The sequence below is a fragment of the Parasteatoda tepidariorum genome, chromosome 3, assembly GCF_043381705.1.
Source record: "Parasteatoda tepidariorum isolate YZ-2023 chromosome 3, CAS_Ptep_4.0, whole genome shotgun sequence".
NCBI lineage: Eukaryota > Metazoa > Arthropoda > Arachnida > Araneae > Theridiidae > Parasteatoda > Parasteatoda tepidariorum.
Window position 1 is genome coordinate 75,599,793 of NC_092206.1, and position 20,854 is coordinate 75,620,646.

The window sequence follows — 20,854 nt, forward strand, 5'->3', positions numbered from 1 at the left end:
TTAAAATTGACCAATTTTGAACCCAATATAACGAACCTTGCAAAAAAGAAATAATAATAATAATAAAAAAAAAAACACCAGGCATTGATTAAGAAGCAATAAATCCGTAGTTACTTTACTTATTATTTCTACTTACTTATAATTATTTATTATTTCATAAATATTAAGGCATTTATATTTCAACATTAATATATTTTTCATAAAACTATTGTTACATTATGTACTATTACTTTAATAAATGTTCAAAATCATAAAATAAATGTACAAACACGGTATCTAATAGAGTTTTATTTTAATTAGCAGAAAATTACTTTTATGGGGGTCGATGGAGATTTCGAAAAATTATGTAGGGGTCGATGATCAAAAAAGTTTGGCAACCCCTGATCTAAGTAATTTCAGTTTTCATTTCGGGTTTTTATTGCTATTGAAAAACGAGTTTCTACTGAAATAAATTGAACATTCTTAAGTTTGAATTGTGAAAACAATTGGGAATAGAAATTAAATATTATTTTAGAGAAAATACTGTATGTATTTCAAAATAGCGTGCAGAAAAACATTTACTTATCGCGTATTATATGCCTAACAACCAAGTAATGGTACTTTCGTTTCGTTAAAAATTGATTTTCTTTCTCTTTCTTCTCCGTCAAGGTTGTTTTTCGAAGGCTTCGACGTCATATGAAATAATGCTTTTTTGCGAGTAACATGCAGTTAGTTATTCATGAGTCATGACTAGGACTGGGCTATAAATCGATATATCGNATATAATTTCTAATATCGCCCAGTCCTAGTCATGACTGTTGGGACAAGTTTAGCCTATCTAACACTAGCGATGTCAATGCTTATTCTTAAAATGGCGCCAACGTCTATGTGTAGAAAAGCCACACTTTCGTGCGGAAAAAAAAATAGTTTGTGGCCTATTATTTTTAATATTTACAAGCTTTCCCTAATGCTGCATTATCTGGGATCATAAAAATTTGCAAAAAAGGAGAATAATGCTGTGATTTTGATAATTTTCTTTTAAAGGGAAAAATGTTGCCAAATTGGCGATTCAGAAAAAAAAGATTTATAACTTTTAAAATATTTAAGTTATACGACCGTTAAAGGCCCTGATAGTTCTTCACAGCAAGATGAAATAGATAGTTTAAAACCATTATTTGGCTCTAAGTGTAAGGTATAGTGACTTTTTTTTGTTGTTTTATTTAACGAAAGAGCTTCGGAAAAAATGTTAAGTAACTTTGACTATGGAGACCCGATTTCTGTAATATCTTGAAAAAAAGTATGATTTTCCGAAACTGATTTCTATCACAATATGATTTTTGCTGGATACTATAGAACGAGAATCAAAATTATTTCGATTGTTTAGAAGTATTCTGATTGCAGATTTAAAAACTTTCGAATTTTTTGATCTGGAAATAGTTTTTTAATTAAGTTATAAATTGAAACATTCGATCAGCATAAGATATATAGAGTGCAAAAAAAATATAAACACCCTGAATAACCTTTGAAGTAATGATCGGATTTTCACGTCCTAGGACTCAATGTTAATGGTTCTAGAACAGGGGTTATCAACTTACATGAGGCCGGGGGCCACAATTAACAGCACAAATCAAATGGCGGGCCGCAACTTTATCAAAATTTTATGTAGGATTCTTTTATGTTTGAAGGAACATTGAATATTACTGTCAAATTTTTGCCAAGTTGGGCAAAACAAAAGTATTGAATCGCAAATTGAAATAAGAAGAGGATTTTTAAAAATACTTAATTGTTACCGCTAATGTTTCTAAAAAATATTAAATAAATAATAAAAATTCGGGCTACAATAACTTAATGTGCACCTACATATTCAACAATTAATGTGCAACAGATATCTAATTGTTAAGATATAAAACTTTATAAAGGTTGGTATTAAAACTTACATAGCATCACACAAAATGTTCAATGAGAAAATTGTGGTTTGTCTGCTGCAACCACCAGAGAATAGATATTTGCATTTAAAATTTACAAATGTGTGTGTAAATATTTTCGTCCAAAATGAGTGGTTTCAAAAAGTTAAATCGGAGAATTTCTTCGAGAAAATTTCTGATACACACAAGCTGAATTATATTCACAAAATACAAAAAAATGAAATAAAAAAGAGCAACATACACGATTATTTTTGTATTTGAATAAATTTTTTCTTAGATGCGAAATCCGAGAAATAAATTTTTTTGCACCATTGGTATGTTAAATTTAACAGAAAGGAAGAAATTAGGTTTCTATTAAAGAGAAAAGTATTTTAAACCCATATAGAGTTTTTACAAAAATTGTCCGCAAAAAAAATGACAACTAATATATTTTAGTTCGCAGGCCACAAAAAAAGGCTTCGCGGGCCGGATGCGGCCCCCGGGCCGCCAGTTGGAAACCCCTGTTCTAGAAGGTGACTTCAAATATATTGATTAGGTAGCGTAGACGATATTTAAAGTAATGAAATCAGACTTAAAAACGGCGGTCTTTTTTTCCGGCTAATTATGATTTCCGAACCCTAAAGATATTGGCTGTTCTCGCAATCTGGGAAATTTGGTCGTAGTAGCAGCATTTTAAAACTGCAATGCAGCTTTAAAACAGTCATAAATAACAAACATTTTTAAATTCCACAATGTTTCTAAAAAAACAGAAATTGAAATGCATAGTCTTAAAGTCAACATGTGCAAGAAAAATACAATTTATTATACCTATTTATTTACATTTGCTAAAAACAATATTTTAACAAGATTAGTTTTGTTGTTGTTTTTCCTCTTAGTTTGCGATGGTAAAAAAAAGTTTAAGATCAGTCTGTTTTCAACCCTTTGATGCTGATGGGATAGCGGTCCTTTATATATATTTTTTTCTGACACTCTAATTGCAAGTAAAAATATATTTTAATAGTTTTTAATTGTAAAATAATCGTCTAATTGTTGCTAAAAAAATCAGTCAGGTGATCGTAATTATATTTGTACTAAAATAGGGTCAGGTGTGGTAAAGTGGGTATAAATAAATCAAGCTTTTTTCAAAGAAGGTTCTAAAACCATACCATTAAATTTATTTTAGCGATAATTTTGATGCATTTCATGTACACTGGATTCATATAGATAAAATATGAGGCATTACTTCTCAATTTTGTTTATTTACAGTAAGCCATTCAGAAGAACTTGTTTTGATATACTCACTTTACCCAACTGTGGAGTAAAGTGGATATAGTTTCAAAATCACCCATGTTAAATATATTTTTAGAAATAAAAAATATTTTAAGTATCATATTTTATCTTGATATTATTAATATTAATATTTTATCTTGATTATATTTCATTGACTAAATGTTAAAAAATAATTAGTTTTCACTTCAGATGCAGTAAATTGCAAAACCCTACTCAATTTCATTAAAAAAGCAAGAAAAGTGTATTAGGTTTAGGTTTAATTGAACTATAAATGAGAGTGTAAAAAGTTATATCTATCGTAGTAATTTGAGTGTTTTTACTACTTACCAGTAGAAATTTTATTAAATTTAACTAGTTTAAGGAAATCGTTTTGTTTTCTATGATCAAACTGCCATATTTAGACAAAAACTTGAGTGAAGGCAAAAACTTGGGCCATCTATATCTTCAAATATGCTCACTAAATTGTACCATTATGCTATTTTGGTAATTTTTTACATTGTATAATATGTCTGTAGCATTGTTGTTCGATCTATCATTCTTCTCTTGAAAAGATAAAATTTTAAATAAATTTTGTTTTTTCAGCGTTAAAATTACTGTAATCAAACAAGTAAATTATTTTTTAGCTATTTCATTATAAAATATAGAGCATTAGATACTTATTAAAGCTAACACAGAAGTAAAAAAGAAATCCCTGTCATACAACACTTAGCTAAGCCTAACCATATATCAACTTTAACCCACCTCAGAAAACAATTCATAATAAATAGAATTTTGACATTTGTACTTAAATTTGTAGAACAGATCTCAATAGAAAAATATGTTCTTTAGAAGTTCCTTTACCAGTTTGAACTAAAATTAATAGTTTTTTTAATAGTTCTTAATAATATTAGAAGAAAGTTCATTAACAGCTTAAACTAATATAATTTATCAGTTGATAATAAACAGATAGTTTATAAAAAATAAATTTTTTATCAGTTTATAAAACTAAAATAAAAATTTTTGCCCCAACCTTAGTAAATGTCTCAAAATGTATTGAATAATTTATCTCAACTTAAAACGAGAAAATAGATGTTTTTTAACATATGCCCATTTTACCCCACCTGACACTATAAAATCCAAAAAAAGTAATTTGAATTTTTTTTTAAATTATTACGTTAAAAACTTTTGCAAATTAGAAAACTTTCAAGGAGGAATAACGGTTTCCTTAAGATTTAAACAACTGCAAGTGAGTGTAAATTTGAAAAAAATATTGTTAAGTAAGCCGTGTCTGAAAGATTTAACCTTTAACATAGAATTTCATAACCATAAATTATTAAAATACTGCTTTTTACTTATTTCGATCTAAATTAATACACATAAAAATATAAAAAAATATGTTTAATAAAAATTATGCGTCAAAGTGTTAACGTAGAAAGAAATCAAAGCAATTTTTCTTTTCTGGTTATATTATGTCATGGACATCAAAGAGCAGTTAAACTCAAGAAAAATTCTCTTTAATAACCTTTAATTTAAATTTTTCCAGCGTTTTTTTTTTTTTTATTATTCAGATCGCAGTGTGAAAAAAAGAGAAAGGAAAGGAGAGAGCAATGCAGTTTAGGCAGTATTAGTATAAACGGCATTTAATTTCTATCTATAAAGGGAAGTAAATGTTTAAAATATAATAATTATAAGTCCAAAACTTAAATATTTAAAAATGCATTATAGTAAGTTTATGACTATAGTGTAGAAATTCAATAAAATTTGTAAAAAAATGCTTTATCTTACCAGTCCAGACTGAACTTGGTTTTTGGAAAAATTCATGATCACCGCTTAATATAAGAATGTAGCAGTTGACACTCCAAGCTGTCAAGTAATAAAGAAATTTCCAGACACTTTCTGGCATTTTTGATTGATTGGACGGAGTAAGAACATAATGTCGTCCAAGCGGCTAAAATAAAAGAATTTAAACAAAACTTCAATAAAACATAGATTTGAACAAAAACTTCGATAAAACATAGTTATAAATTATTATGCAGAAATCTAGAATTCAGTACTAAATGTCTATTTTTGAATTGTTTGCTTTCAGCTATTTTAATGAATCTTCTTTCATTTCTTCTTAAAATCAAAAACTTTCATTTACAGATCTGTGTAAATATTTAACTATGAAATACTTTTTTTCATTTAAAAGGGAAACAATTACTAAAAAATAAATGTTTGAAATAAAAAAAAAGATCAACTGAGTTATCATTTTATTTTAAATCGAAGTAACATGAATGTAATAACACGCCTTTCAAAATTATGTTATGAAATGTATTCATAATAATTATTAAATTAATAGTATCGAAAACTATTATTTTATTTTAGAGTAACATGAATACTACACGGCTTTCGAAATAATAGTATGAAATGTATTCGTAATAATTAATAAAAAAACTCATAGTATCTAAACTATATTCTTTTTATATTAAAAATCGCAAGGGCCACTTTGGTTGTACAATTGAACTTCAACAAATGGACTTCTGCGCAGAATCTATTAAATTAGAAACTTGAAAATACTAAGGTGTGTAGAAAAATACAAAGGAGTTACGATTAAACTAAAAATTTTAACGTTAAATCAATAGTTAGATAATTATTAGCTGTTAAACTTGTTGGAAAAGAGTACTATGCGGACCGCTCTACAGAAGAAATGTAGAAATGCAATTACAGAGTTGAAATACGGTATGCTGAAAAGGCCATATTTGTATACAAACTTAACAGAATTTTATTCCAAATTTTAAATTCTTAAAAAATATTGCTACTTTAAATTCTTTTTAGGGAATTTTTTCTGGCATTTTTTTTTTTTTTTTTTTTTTTTTTTTTTTTTTTTTTTTTTTTTTTTTTTATTGCTTTACGTTAAGTTTTATTTTGCACACAAACACCATAACACTTAAAAACTTGAATTTACCACAGCACGTAGAAAAATGGACAAAATGTTTGATCGAATAAAAATTGTTTGTTTCAATTATTAGCTCGAGAATTAAAGTTGCCTGCAAAATAAAGTATTAAAGTTGTAGTAAAAAAAAATACCATGCTGGTCGACATACTGCCTGCGCTGAAATGCAATGGGATACCTGTAAGTGGCGTAGTGTGGGTATCTCGATCCTGATTGGTTGTTGATGCGCGGCATTTGTGTATGTTGGCAGCTGCTCTTTCCATTCTATTGCGAGTAAGGCAAGCGCGTCAAATTACAATTCTCTTAAGTGACACATTCTATATTCTTACACAAAGATTCTTTCACAAAGATTTCAATTCTTGAATCATATATTTCTTAACACAAAGACAGGCAGGAAGTCATGTAGAACATGAACAAACTAATTATGTATCGAAGTTGCCACGGTACACAAAACAAATATATATATCACGGTACCTAACAAAATTAAAATACATTAACAAATAATAAATCTAATTTAAGTAAAAGACGTAGACGAGAAATAATTATATTTCAATAAATTCGATGTCCGATATAGAGCTGTATTTAATTAACTTCAGTTATTTAACACTCTAATTTATATGGACAAGCGTAGCTCAACTTTAACACGCCATGTTCTTTATAAGCGATCAGTTGGGCGGTTTTTTTTTTTAATTTTATCCTTGTCACTCCATATAATAGCACATGTGTCGCTAAAATCAATGATGATACAATTATAATATGTTGCGGGTAAAAAAATTCTGTGTTGCCTAGATTAAATGTATACGATTATCTATTTCGGTTGTAGGCATTGCTCTCCTTTGTTTTCTAATTATTATAAATGGCGAGCCGTGGTAGCTAAGGGGATAGAATGTCCACCTTCCATTAAGGTGAAACGGATTCGAATCCCAACGATGGCAGGTCGATACGAATTCCGCACCCAGATCGCAATGACTACAGTGCTGACGTGAAATATCCTCAGTGGTAGACGGATCATGAGTTAGAGTGCCCTTGCCGTCTGGCTAACCGTGGAAGGTTCTCGTGTTCTTCCTCTCCATGCAACGCAAAATGCGGGTTAGTTCCATCTTCAAAAGTCCTGCACGAAGGCAAATTCTCCCAATACTTGATCCAGGAGTTTCCTTGTCTTCTGGATTGGGTTCAAAATTACAAGGCTACGGAGTTGAACATTAGTAGTTGTAAATCCAAAAATTGGGTCGGCTGTTCAACGACGGTTATAAAAAAAACTTTAAAAAAAAAAAAAAAAAAAGACCAGTTGGAGCTGACGTTATATATCAAATGTGTGGATATTCATGATCTTCTTTCTGAAGTGAAAATACCCAATTAAAGAGTTTCAATTTGAGTAGTTAACAGGATCATTTTGAATTACAAAATCAACGAGAGTTTTTTTTTCTTCAGAAAACCAATGAACTGTTCAATTAAATTCAAATTAAATTAATATTAGATGTTATTTAGAATCTTACAAGTTCAATTAAATTCAGAAGTCTTAATAAATTTTCAAAGTCAATTTAAATGCTTTTTTTGCATTTTTTCTCTTTAAATAATAATTAGTCATGCGTTATTGTAGAAAAAATTTCTCTCTTTTACGATTTTCATTTTATAAATTCGTGCATGACCTGTTGTAGAAAATTCCTCTCTCTCGTGATTTTCATTTTATGAACTCGTGTATGACCTGATGTCAAAAGTAACAACAAAAAAAAAATGAATGAAAAAAAGAGATAGATCGATTAGATGTCGCCGATGTAAATCTAAATGTTTACATCGAAATTTAAAAAAATACAAAGACTAAAAAGAGATAAAAGTTATTTCCAATGTGAACTGTTATATAATATAAGGTTATCGTTTATATTGTTAATAAGCAAAGTAAAATAATTTCTCATTCATTTCTTCTTATTGTGTCGAACATTCTGTATTCCTAAGTTTATTTTTCGTTCAATTGCAGTTATTTACTTTTCAAATCCTGGTATCCTTTATTTCATCACGTTTTGCATATTAACAAAATGTGCTTACATAAAATGAACTTCTTATCATAAGGAAAAAAACAATGATGAATGAGTAGCAACCACGGGGGTGGTGGGCGGAGCGAACAGGAGCTGGAGTTTTCTAATATTTTAAATCAATGTATCACGTCTGTAAAAGGCTTTTCAAAATAATATGAAATAAATCAGGGCCGGATTATCCATTAGGCCAGACTAGGCCATGGCCTAGGGCCCCCAATGATTAAGGGCCCNTGTCCACCTTCCATTAAGGTGAAACGGATTCGAATCCCAACGATGGCAGGTCGATATGAATTCCGCACCCCGATCGCAACGACTACAGTGCTGATGTGAAATATCCTCAGTGGTATACGGATCATGAGTTAGAGTCCCCTTGCCATCAGGCTAACCGTCGTAGGTTCTCGTGGTCTTCCTCTCCATGTAGCGCAAATGCGGGTTAGTTCCATCAAAAAGTCCACCACAAAATCAAATTTCTCCCAATACTTGATCCAGGAGTCTTCTGGATTGGGTTCAAAATTACAAGGATACGGAGTTGAACATTAGTAGTTGTAAACCCAAAAATTGGGTCGGCTGTTCAACGACTGTTATTAAAGAGAAGAAAAAAAACGATCAGTTGGAGTTGACGTCATAGATCAAATGTGTGGATATTCGTGATCTTCTTCTTTCTGAAGTGCAAATACCCAATTAAAGAGTTGCAATTTGACTAGTTAATAGGATAATTTTGAATTACAAAATCAATGAGAGTTTTTTTTCTTCAGAAAACCAATGAAAGGTTCAATTAAATTCGAATTAAATTAATTAGACGTTATTTAGAATCAATTGAAAGTTCAATTAAATTCAGAAGTCTTAATAAATTTCAGAAGTCAATTTAAATGCTTTTTTTCCTCGCATTTTTTCTCTACAAATAATTAGTCATGCGTTGTTGTAGAAACAGTTTCTCTCTTTTATGATTTTCATTTTATAAATTCGTGCATAACCTGTTGTAGAAAAAATTCCTCTCTCTCGTGATATTCATTTCATGAACTCGTGTATGACCTGATGTCAAAAGTAACAACAAAAAAGGAATAAAAAAAAAAGAGATAGATCGATTAGATGTCGCCGATGTAAATCTAAATGTTTACAACGAAATTTTTAAAAATATAAAGACTGAAAAGAGATAAAAGCTATTTCCAATGTGAACTGTTATATAATATAAGGTTATCGTTTACATGGTTAACAAGCAAAATAAAATAATTTCTAAGTTATTACTCTTCTTATTGAGTCGAACATTCTGTATTTCTAAGTTGTTGTTTTTCAATTGCAGCTATTTACTTTTCAAATCCAGGTATTCTTTATTTCATCACGTTTTACATATTGGCAAAATATGCTTACATAAAATTAACTTTTTATCATTTTATAAGGAAAAAAACCAATGATGAATGAGTAGCAACCACGGGGGTGGTGGGGGGAGCGAACAGGAGTTTTTTTATATTTTAAATCAATGTAGCATGTCTGTAAACGGCTTTTTAAATTAATATGAAATAAATTCATACTGATTACACAATCTATGAATGTGTGTGTGTGTCCTTTATAGATAAAGTGTACTTGTTCCATGGATTTAGATGTTCCATGGTGACCGTAATTTCACTATTTTGAGGAACTAATGAGACGAAATTAAATATTTTTGTCTGCTTCTATAAAAAATTCTTTAACTACGATTCTCATTTACTGCTCGTTTATTTTTATAGTATTATTAAACTAAGAAAATTTAGTTTTAATTTGGACAAACTATTACATAATTTTAATCGACGCAGTTTTAAATAAAAAAATAAATAAAAAATATGAATGGGGCGATTAATACTCGAGAGGTAAAAATTTAAAAATACCACCTCTTTGAAGTGCCGAAATACGCAAAAATAGAAAATTTCATTAAGGAGGTCCAATCTATCAATCGCTGTCATACTTAAGCTTCTACGAAGGCAAATGTCCCTCAATACTTAATCCAGGAGTTTCCTTGTCTTCCAGATTGGGTTCAAAACTACAAGGCTATGGAGTTTAACATTAGTAGTCGTAAACGTCTATTATGTTTGAACACTCCTAAATTCTATTTTCTGAGTAACTACTATTGTTAATTTTAAGATTTCACAAAATTTTTTGAGGCCTTCTGGTGTTGCCATGAATCGCCCCCAAGCCTACCTTTTTGAATCCTCTTTTTTTTTTAGAGAGGTCACGTGTGTGCACTTAGAGTCTACAGTATTCTCCGGATGCCCCCTAACGGGGGCGGGACGGGGTTCAGCTTTGATTAGTAGTCGTAAACCCGAAAGTTCGGTCGGCTGTTGAACAACGGTTAAAAAATAAAATTGCAGCTACCTGAGCCTTGGTGGTGCAGGAAATAGAGCGTTCGCCTTCAAATAAAGTGAACCGGGTTGGAATTCCAGCGATTTTTGGTTGATACAAATTCCGCACCTGGCTCGCATCGACCACAATGGTAAACGAATCATGGGTTAGAATCTCCTTGCCTTCAGACAAACCGTGGGAGGTTTTCGTGATATACCTCTCCATGTAACGCAAATACGGGTTAGTTCCATCTTAAAAAGTCCTGCACGAAGGCAAATCTCTCCCAATACTTGATCAAGGAGTTCCTTTGTCTTCTGGATTGGGTTCAAAATTACAAAGCTGTGAAGTCGAACATTAGTAGTCGTAAACCCAAAATTGAGTCGGCTGCTTTTTTCTTTTTGTAACTGAAATTATAATTTGCTTTAATTGCTCAGCATAAAGTTATGAGCTCGTGCGGTTAAGACTGAATACAAGCACGTGAGAATCCGATCATTACATTGAAAGTTATTCTGAGCGTGTTCTCTATTTCGCTCTCTTTTTTTTTAATTAAACTTTTGGGTTGTATTATTAATCAAAATTTAGGATAGGTTTTTTTAGGGGTATTTTTAGTGTCAACACATTTAAAATAATTGCATCAAAATATTCCATAAATTAAAGATAGATTAACATTCATAGACTTTATAAAACAAAGTGATATAAATACAATGGCCATATTTTTAGTTCTTGTGTGCTTTGATGATTTTTTAAATGCATATTAACGAAAACGTAATATTTACAAAAAAATATTTTCTTTCTCTCAGAAAAGTTGGTTTGTGTCTTGTTAAACTGATGAAACATACAAAAGATTAACAAATTAAAACATTTTTATTCTTTTCATAACGAGCAAATTGATATTATAAAAATAGTTTGCTAACTAAAGAATTGAAATAAAAACAGGTGTTAGAAATTTAAATATAACTCCTATTATTATATTCATCGTGTACAAAGATTCAATATTATTACCAGTTCTAACAAAAGGACAATTGGAAATCTAAAATTGGCTAGTTTCCAATAAAATGGCGGGCAATTTTTTCGAAGGAAACCGGTATTAATATATCCTTAGTGAAAATGTTTCATAAAAACACACAATTGTATTCTTTAATTTGTTAAAGATTTGTTTTATTTTTCATCCCACAGTTTGGAAATGGCGTAACATATACATAAGGCATGGAATTTTTCCACTTGAACAGATTCATAAAACTCAGAACTCTAATTTTAATTCACCATTTAAAAGCTTGAATTTAAAAGTTTTTAAGAGCGAAATCCATTAGAAAATTTAAAATGAATTTTATGAATTGATCTAAATAGCGCATTCTTTAACCTTCCGTTAGTCGCGCACTTGTTTCTGACATGGTTAATCGCGTTGCACCTATGNGCGTAACATATACATGAGGCATGGAATTTTTCCACTTGAACAGATTCATAAAACTCAGAACTCTAATTTTAATTCACCATTTAAAAGCTTGAATTTAAAAGTTTTTAAGAGCGAAATCCATTAGAAAATTTAAAATGGTGATTAAATAATTTTATGAATTGATCTAAATAGCGCATTGTTTAACCGTGGATCAAACTCAATTATTTATTTACACACACAAAATTTATTAGGAGCACCGAAAAGGAACAATGAATTGTTAATAATTCTTTTTAGTTTTGATATTGTTTCAAGAAAATACACATTAAGAACGATCTTTACGGTACACCCTGTATATTATGCTAAATAATTTGAAATGTAACCAAAGTATAAATATTTAGTCAATGATTAAAGTCAATTATTTATTGTCTCAGATATTCAATTAGATTTAAGAAAATAAACATATAGTGTATCAAAATGTCTTTTTTTTTAAAAAAACGAAGAAAACTAACCATAGGACATTCTAGAGGAAAGAGCATTTTCTGTTCAAGTGGAATTATAAAATATTCAACCCAATACAAATTCAATTCGTGATTTAAAAAACATGATTAAAAGATTTAATCACTCATTATGGAAGGTAATTTTTTAAATGTTCATAGGCCTAATATTTAAAAAAAAACTGAATCGTTGGTTCAGAGTTTATTCATTCAATTAGTAAATTTAATAGTTCCAAAATGCAATAATTCAAATTAGAAAATTTGATAATCCAAAATAATAGTGCTCTGTTAATATTGTCTTGACTAAATGAAAAAGAAAATTAACACAGGAAGGACTCAAACCTTTTGCTGACTGAGGATTTTGAATTAAATTCAAACTCAATACATAATTTTAAATAAATAAAATTATGTTTTAAGTCATTTTTATGTCAGAGTGGAATTTTGAATAACAATTTTCAATAATTTGAATTAATTTCAACGGAAGGACAGTAAAAGATTTAATGAACTAAGTCAATACTATATCTATATAGAAAATGTGCTAAGTACATCAAAGACAGTAGTAACATATAGTTGTCTTGATCCACACAAAAAAANATAAAAAAAAAAAAAAAAAAAAAATTGACAGTTGAAATAACATTTTGGAAACATAGATTTTTCCCTCACTTTCAAGCTTAAGAAACAATCTTCAACCTAAAATAAATATGTAAGCTAACTATTAACTTGATTTAAAAACGCATGGTTTTAAAAATTAACAACTTATTGTAATATATTCTTAATATCTTGACTAAACAAAAGGAAACTTAACAGTGAGAAGAACCTTTAAGGCGTAAAATTTTTCCACTCGCTTAGACTTAAAAATCTATAATCTCTATTCATCGATGATTTTTTTGCAAAACAGGATTTTATAATACTTTAAGAAATTCATAATCAAATAAGAATAAATGAATAACAAATATTTAATAACTTAAATTGATGCGTTAAGCACATCAATGTCATTAATTACGTATCAAATAAAAAACATTAACAAAGGAAATAAAATTTGTGAAGCATAGATTGTTCTTGCATTGTCAAGTTCAAAAAACTATTCTATCCGAAATGAATGCGTAAGTTAAAATTTACGTAATTTGTGAGACATTGTCTTATACAATTAGTATTTATTGTGATTATCTTTTCTAAGAAAAAAGAAAGAACCTTTTTAATTGGACGTAAAATTTTTCCACTCGTGTATACTTAACCTATCAGCTTTATTCGAAAGCAATAATTAATTTGCAAAACATAAATTTTTAATGCTTAAAAAAATTCTTTAATAATCAAATAAGAATAAATGAATACATGGTTTTTAACAAATAATATTTAATAATTTAAACTGAATGAAAGAAAAGGACAATACTAGTAATACATAATTCCATGGCCAAATGCAATCATTAATTTACACTAGAATTAGTGAGCCCGCCAACAATAAATAATCGGGGCGACAACTTTTTTTTCTGTTATTCATTTGAGGTGATCAATTCATTCCATAAACGATGCAATGATCACATGACTAACATTTTTAAAACAACAAAACTAGCCTTTAGTTATTTTAGAAACAAAAACATTAATATAAAGCTATTACATACCTTCGAAAAACTTTCTGTAATTACCTTCCTCAAAAAAGTCCATCCTATAGCAGAAACAATAACGAAAAGAATATCCGCTGGAGTGAAATTGTAAACAGGTTGCGCAACAGGTTTGGAATTAAAGCCGACATTTTCCTGGAAGCGTTTCTTCAGATATTCTTGCACAGCTGTGAATAGTTCCAAATACGTTGGAAATTCTTCCCACTCCCCTGTACTCATGATTCGCAAGAAATTATACAAAATGGAACGATGTGTAACAGGAGAATGAAAACAATTGTCGTCATATCACAACGAGCTTATCTTTTCTACTTGTGATTCAACGGCTTATCTTTACCTTAATGATATATTAAAAAAAATGTGTTGTCGATTTAGGATGACTCAAAAAAAAAAAAAGAGAAGAAAAAATTACTTCCCCTGTCTATTTTTGAATAATTTTTAGAGACCACGATTTCAAATATTAATGGGTTTATATATTTAGGCGTGTCTTCTGACAATTTTGTGTTTTTATGGCTTGCTTGTAAATGCTGAGATTTTTCAGGATTATCGGGGTAAAAATATGATTTCTTCTCCATAGTTCTCTATCTTGCCGGCCAGGTGGCCGAGTGGTTAGCGTGCCTGATTACGAAGTCAATGCCTGCGGGTTCGAATTCCGCTCTAGGCATGGATGTTTCCCTGTGTGTGTTGTTCTCTATTGTGTGATGTGTAATTGTGGCCCACCCTATAAAACGGGTATTTGTGGCGTGGATAATGTTGCTCGCCTCCGTGACTTAGGTTCACAAGTGCCCACTGGGTAACGTTAACCCTTTCGCGCCGACTGCCGATACGTGCGAGCAAGAAACGCACTCACTTCCCGGCCGACACACCGGTGTGCCAGAGCATTTTCTCGTTCATCCCCGGCCGTCACTAATTTGTGCCAGTGTCTTGGAACGTTTTAAAAAATACAATTTCTGCCAGAAGATGGCATTGTATGTCCATATGGTTTCAGATACATGTAGATTTGACCTTCTACTTAAAATGAGAGTAGTATGACTCACATACACGTGGTTTTTAGGCGGAAGGAATGGAGTAGAAAAAAAATGTTTTATGACGGCCCTTTAAATTCGTACGAGGTATTTGTTTGCAGTAAGCAGGGGAGGTTGTTTTTTTTTCGCTACAGCATTGGGTATTTCGATTTGCGGTCCAGTTTTTAGTGCAATGTTAGTGTTTTCAAATTATTCATACGAAAAAAGAATTTTAAGTCATATATTTAGTTTTCAGATATATAATGTTAAAAGTTATTAAATGGTAAATACACAATGACAATAAAAAGTGCAAAATATATATTTAAACAAGAAATAACTTAAGTAAATAAAGTATCTATAGAAATATAAAGCATATGTCATTTAAATACTCTACAGAATATTATTAAACAAAGCGTTGATATTTCGGTAGTTTCATGGACTTAGGCTTAACAGCAAAAAAACCTCCGGCCCAGGACAGACACTCGCGAGAGAGACTGCCGGCCTCAACGAAAAGCGCGTTTGTGCTTCCCTTCACGAAAGGGTTAAATAAGTAATANCACTTCCCGGCAGACACACCGGTGTGCCAGAGCATTTTCTCGTTCATCCCCGGCCGTCACTAATTTGTGCCAGTGTCTTGGAACGTTTTAAAAAATACAATTTCTGCCAGAAGATGGCATTGTATGTCCATATGGTTTCAGATACGTGCAGATTTGACCTTCTACTTAAAATGAGAGTAGTATGACTCACATACACGTGGTTTTTAGGCGGAAGGAATGGAGCAGAAAAAAAAATGTTTTATGACGGCCCTTTAAATTCGCACGAGGTATTTGTTTGCAGTAAGCAGGGGAGGTTGTTTTTTTTTCGCTACAGCATTGGGTATTTCGATTTGCGGTCCAGTTTTTAGTGCAATATTAGTGTTTTCAAATTGTTCATACGAAAAAAGAATTTTAAGTCATATTTAGTTTTCAGATATATAATGTTAAAAGTTATTAAATGGTAAGTACACAATGAAAATAAAATGTGTAAAATATACATTTAAGCAAGAAATAACTTAAGTAAATAAAGTATCTATAGAAATATATTTAAAGCATATGCCATATAAATACTCTACAGAATATTATTAAACAACGCGTTGATATTTCGGTAGTTTCATGGATTTAGGCTTAACAGCAAAAAACCCTCCGGCCCAGGACAGACACTCGCGAGCGAGACTGCGGGCCTCAACGATACGCGCGTTTGTGCTTCCCTTCACGAAAGGGTTAAATAAGTAATACTTCCGGCATCTTTCTAGGTCAAGAACGAAAGTTCAATACCTGCCGTTAAAAATTTTTTTTTAAAAAAGTTCTCTATCTTATTCCTTTGTCTACTCTAGTTATTAGTTGGGCCGTAAAAGCTCAGTGAATCGGACTCCGATCCGGAGGGTCCAGAGTTCGATCCTCGACTCCGCTGAAACCCACCGAGTACATGTGATATACGTGCTCATAAAAATCTATGGCATCGAAATTCCGGTGATCGGTCATTTAGCAGTACCGTGGGTACAGGGATCTGGAGAAAATTTCCTTCCCCTCCAAATCTATGTCGAAATTAAGGAAATGGCCACACAAATGAGATCCCCTCTGCAGAGAATCAAAATTGTGATGACATGTCCTCGAATCATCCTCAGGGATGTTTCCCAGACCGTTTCCAGTAGCTAATTGTGCAGCTTTAGTGAGACGTAAATAAACTACTTACCAGTTATTAATTAAATAAAGTTTTGCATTAATAAATTTTTAAGTAGCACAAATAGTTGAGATTGGGAAATAATGGATTCAAACTTTTGTTCGATCAAAGATCTGACTTGTAAATGTCAAAAAAGGGATCTTCCTGGTCGTGCGATCTTGTTGTTCTAACTTGAGCTCTATAATGTAGAGGTAGCGGGTTCAAATATTGCCGTACTTTGTCGTGCTTTTCTCTTGCCTATGCTATCTACTCTTCAACTTGACACGGCCTTACAAGTCGAGCTTTGCAATGAGTACACAGACCTGTATATGTGTTTGTAACAATTAAATAAAAGATTAATTTTGCAATTAAATACTGTCAAAGCGGAATGCCTTTTCGTTGACACAGTATACAAGTTAAGAGATCAAGAAGTTCGTCGCAATCTAGGACTAAAAAAGAAATTCAAATTATAACCAATTTGTTATTTGCTTTAAAATGCTAATATGAGGTTCATTAGTGACATTGGGACTCGAATATACGACCCTCTTTGTATCAATACAGTGCCTTAAGTATTTAGTTGTAATTGGAGAATAATGAGTTTCACAGAAATCAACTATTGAAAATCAGTGAAAATATGCTAAACAGTGGGTCCACCCTGGCCGGATTACCGTAACTGGGATGAAGTACTGTTCCGCCAAATGCCATGTAGCGTAGAAGTAATGGGCTCGAAGAATATCACAAGGATTAGCGGGTAGAACTGAGTGTAACTTAATGATGTTCTTCGGTAACTTGACAAGGGATTATAAGCCGGTCTTGGTAATGAGCACGCAAGCCAATATATGTATGAAAAATAAATCAAGGAAAATAATAAATTAAAAGATAAATATAATAATTAAGAAATAAACATTAAAATGAACTAAATTGACTGATCGTTAAGGCACGGTTCCCAGCAGATCACCGAAGTCAAGCATCACTGGCTGCGGTCAGTGTGCGGGTAGGTCACCACTTGGATCAGTCTGCGTAGGGACCGAGGGTGTGCGGTATTGATCCTCTTTAAACTGTTCTNGGTTCCCAGCAGATCACCGAAGTCAAGCATCACTGGCTGCGGTCGGTGTGCGGGTGGGTGAAAACTTGAATCTGTCTGCGTAGGGACCGAGGGTGTGCGGTATTGATCCTCTTTAAACTGTTCTACCGTAAAGTGCTCGAATTCGCGTGCAGGTCGTCGGGCTACCAAAGCGAGGGTGCCACCCCCTCTGCTGAAGATAGAAATTGGCATGTCTTCGGATCATCCTCAGGGATGTGTCCCGGACTGTCGCCAATAGCCCATTGTGCAGCTCTAGTGCAACGTAAATGAACTACAACAACAACAACACTGCTACCAAAACTTTGTTGTAGTTACTTTACGTCGCACTAGAGTTGCACAATGGGCTTATTGGCGACGGTCTGGGAAACATCCCTGAGGATGATCCGAAGACAAGCCATCGCAATTTTGATCCTCTGCAGAGGGGTGGCACCCCTGCTTCGGTAGCCCAACCTGCACGCGAAGTCGAGCACTTTACGATAGAACAGTTTAACGAGGACCAATACCGCACACCCTCGGTCCCTACGCCCTCTGATTCAAGTGGTCACCCACCCGCACACTGACAGCAGCCAGTGATGCTTGACTTCGGTGATCTGCTGGGAGCCGTGTCTTAACGATTAGTCCACTGCGGGACTACCAAAACTTAGAGCGAGAACAATTTCGCGAGAATTCATTTACAGCAAAATGCGTCGTTCTATAGATTTTTCTCGAACTAAGATCGTCACGGCGTTAGAACATCGCTATAAAATGATTTTTTGTTGATACGTACCATATGTGCAAAATATATTCTGCTTTTTATGCGTAACAAAAAGATAGATAAACGGATTGGAAAAAATCTAAAATCAGAGGATAAGCTAAAGTATTTGACCAATCGGTTTTCAGTTTTTGTGTACTTCGCAAGGCTCTAGTTATTTTTTTATTATTATATTTATTCAGTGATTCAAATTTCATTATCTATCTTTATTCATTTTTTGTGTGATTACACCTTTGTAAATTAATACAAAACTCTTAAAATGGGAAAGGCTTACACTATGATCACGCCTTTTAACACATATTTGTTAAATATTTTCACTTCTAAAAACATCAAAGTTGGTGAACTAATGTTATCGTTTCTAGACTGTTTGCATTTGAATACAAGTTGGCGAAGGTTTGCTGTTGTATTCAGCTCTGCCATGTATTTACTGAAAAGCTCTGCTTTAAAATATGCATGCATCTTTCTAGTTGAGTAATAAGGATATATTTATATTTTAGTTCCAAGTCTCTTTAAACTGCTTTAAATAATTTTATAACATATAATTTCTATTCACTTTGGTTCTAGCACAGTTTGGATTAGTCTATATTTTCAGTGTACTGAGCGTATGTTTGATTTCCAAACTAATTTTATTTCAAGAATTAGTGTATAATATGCATTCTGAATTAAGGATTCTTACTTTATATTATCTCGTAAAAATTACTTTTGACTCATTCTTATGTGTATCTTATCTTATTGTAATTACAAAGATTTAATAACTTTACTCATTCCTATGTGTGTCGTGTCCTATTGTAACTATAAAGATTTAATTATAAATATTTAATAACTTTGCGCATTCTTATGTGTATCTCATATCATTGTAATTAAAGATTTAATTATAAAGATTTAATAACTTCACTCATTCATATGTGTACCTTTTTTTATTACAATTATAAAGATTTGTGTTATTGAATACCAGAAAAAGTGCTAGCTACTTAACACAGAATAGTGCCAGGTACATTTTTGTTGTTTCACTAGGCCAGGAACTATGCGGTTCTACACCACTTAGGTTCAAAGTAGTTACACCATTTTTGGTGTTAAGATACACTTATTTTATTGTTGTTGTTACTAATGTCACTTGCCATTGTTAGCTAGCCTGCCGTGGGAATTCAAGTGGCATTAGGGCAAAGGGTGGGTTTCTCATTTTTCAGTGATATAAATATTAATATGATATTATACATACTATACAGCTTTAATTACATCTTATATTATCTAACAAATGGATGTAAGGTATGGATGAATTTTTTTTTTTTTTAAGTTTCGAATAATTAAATTTGTTTTTGATTCTAATGCCACTTGTCAATTACCAGCAAGTCTGCTTGATTAACCCAAGCGAATTTAAGGCAGAAGGTGCATTTATTGTTTTTAGTGGCGCCATCTATGGCCGAAAATAAGACTTCAGCCACACTAGTCTTAGTCCGTTATACATGTAGAACCCTTTCATAATTCAGTCATTCAGCCAAAGATCGTAATTTTGACCTGAACCAGAGAGCGATTAATCTTCAATTCAGTACTCCCAGACGGATTGATTTGCTATGGGATCGGTCATCATTTACTACACGGAGATTCTTCGGCCAGCGGGATTCAAATGCGCCTGATCTCAAGATGCGGTTCTGGCACACGTGCTAAAAAGAAACATGTTTCTTTCCAATTTCAGTGTGAAGGTACTTTCAATCACTTGCAACAGGCTCATTGTTGCCCTGAAGCCACCATTTAAGGTGGCTTCACTGAAGGTGCCACTTAAGGTGCTCACTGAAGCCACCAAAGGTGGCTTCACACCGAACGCAAGAGCGATGCGAAACACGATTTCGCTTCTTTGTTGCAGTATGTCTGTTGCAAGTGGTCCCGCAGTGGACTGATCGTTAAGACCCGGTTCCCAGCAGATCACCGAAGTCAAGCATCACTGGCTGCGGTCAGTGTGCGGGTGGGTAACCACTTGGATCAGTCTGCGTAGGGACCGAACCGAGGGTGTGTGGTATTGGTCCTCGTTAAACTGTTCTACCGTAGAGTGCTCGACTTCGAGTGCAGGTCGTTGGGCTACCGAAGCAGGGGAGCCATCCCCTGCGCAGAGGATCAAAATTGTGATGGCTTGTTTTCGGATCATCCTCAGGGATGTTTCCCAGACCTTCGCCAATAGCCCATTGTGCAGCTCTAGTGCGACGAAAATTAACTACAACAACAACAACAACTGTTGCAAGTGATTGGAAGTACCCTCACACCCCATGCGACAACAAACCTGTTTCCTGGCTAGCATATGCGAACTTTTCAGTATCTTGTTTTTGTTTCATAGCTCATTTTATCGTTATTTTTTTGTATTTATATTATTATTTTTATTTATATAATTTTTA

General features: G+C 32.3%; 1 protein-coding gene across 1 annotated transcript in view; it reads right to left on the reverse strand.

Annotated features, from left to right (window-relative positions):
* The window catches only part of LOC107453109 (ceramide synthase 1), a 21,007-nt gene extending 6,379 nt beyond the window's left edge, over positions 1–14,628 (reverse strand). The window contains exons 1-2 of the mRNA XM_043044667.2: positions 13,937–14,628; positions 4,938–5,100 (exon numbers count right to left, since the gene is read on the reverse strand). Coding sequence (XP_042900601.1) covers positions 4,938–5,100; positions 13,937–14,155 — 382 coding nt within the window. The 5' untranslated portion in view covers positions 14,156–14,628. The remainder of the gene's footprint in view (positions 1–4,937; positions 5,101–13,936) is intronic.
* Positions 14,629–20,854: the final 6,226 nt, after the last annotated feature.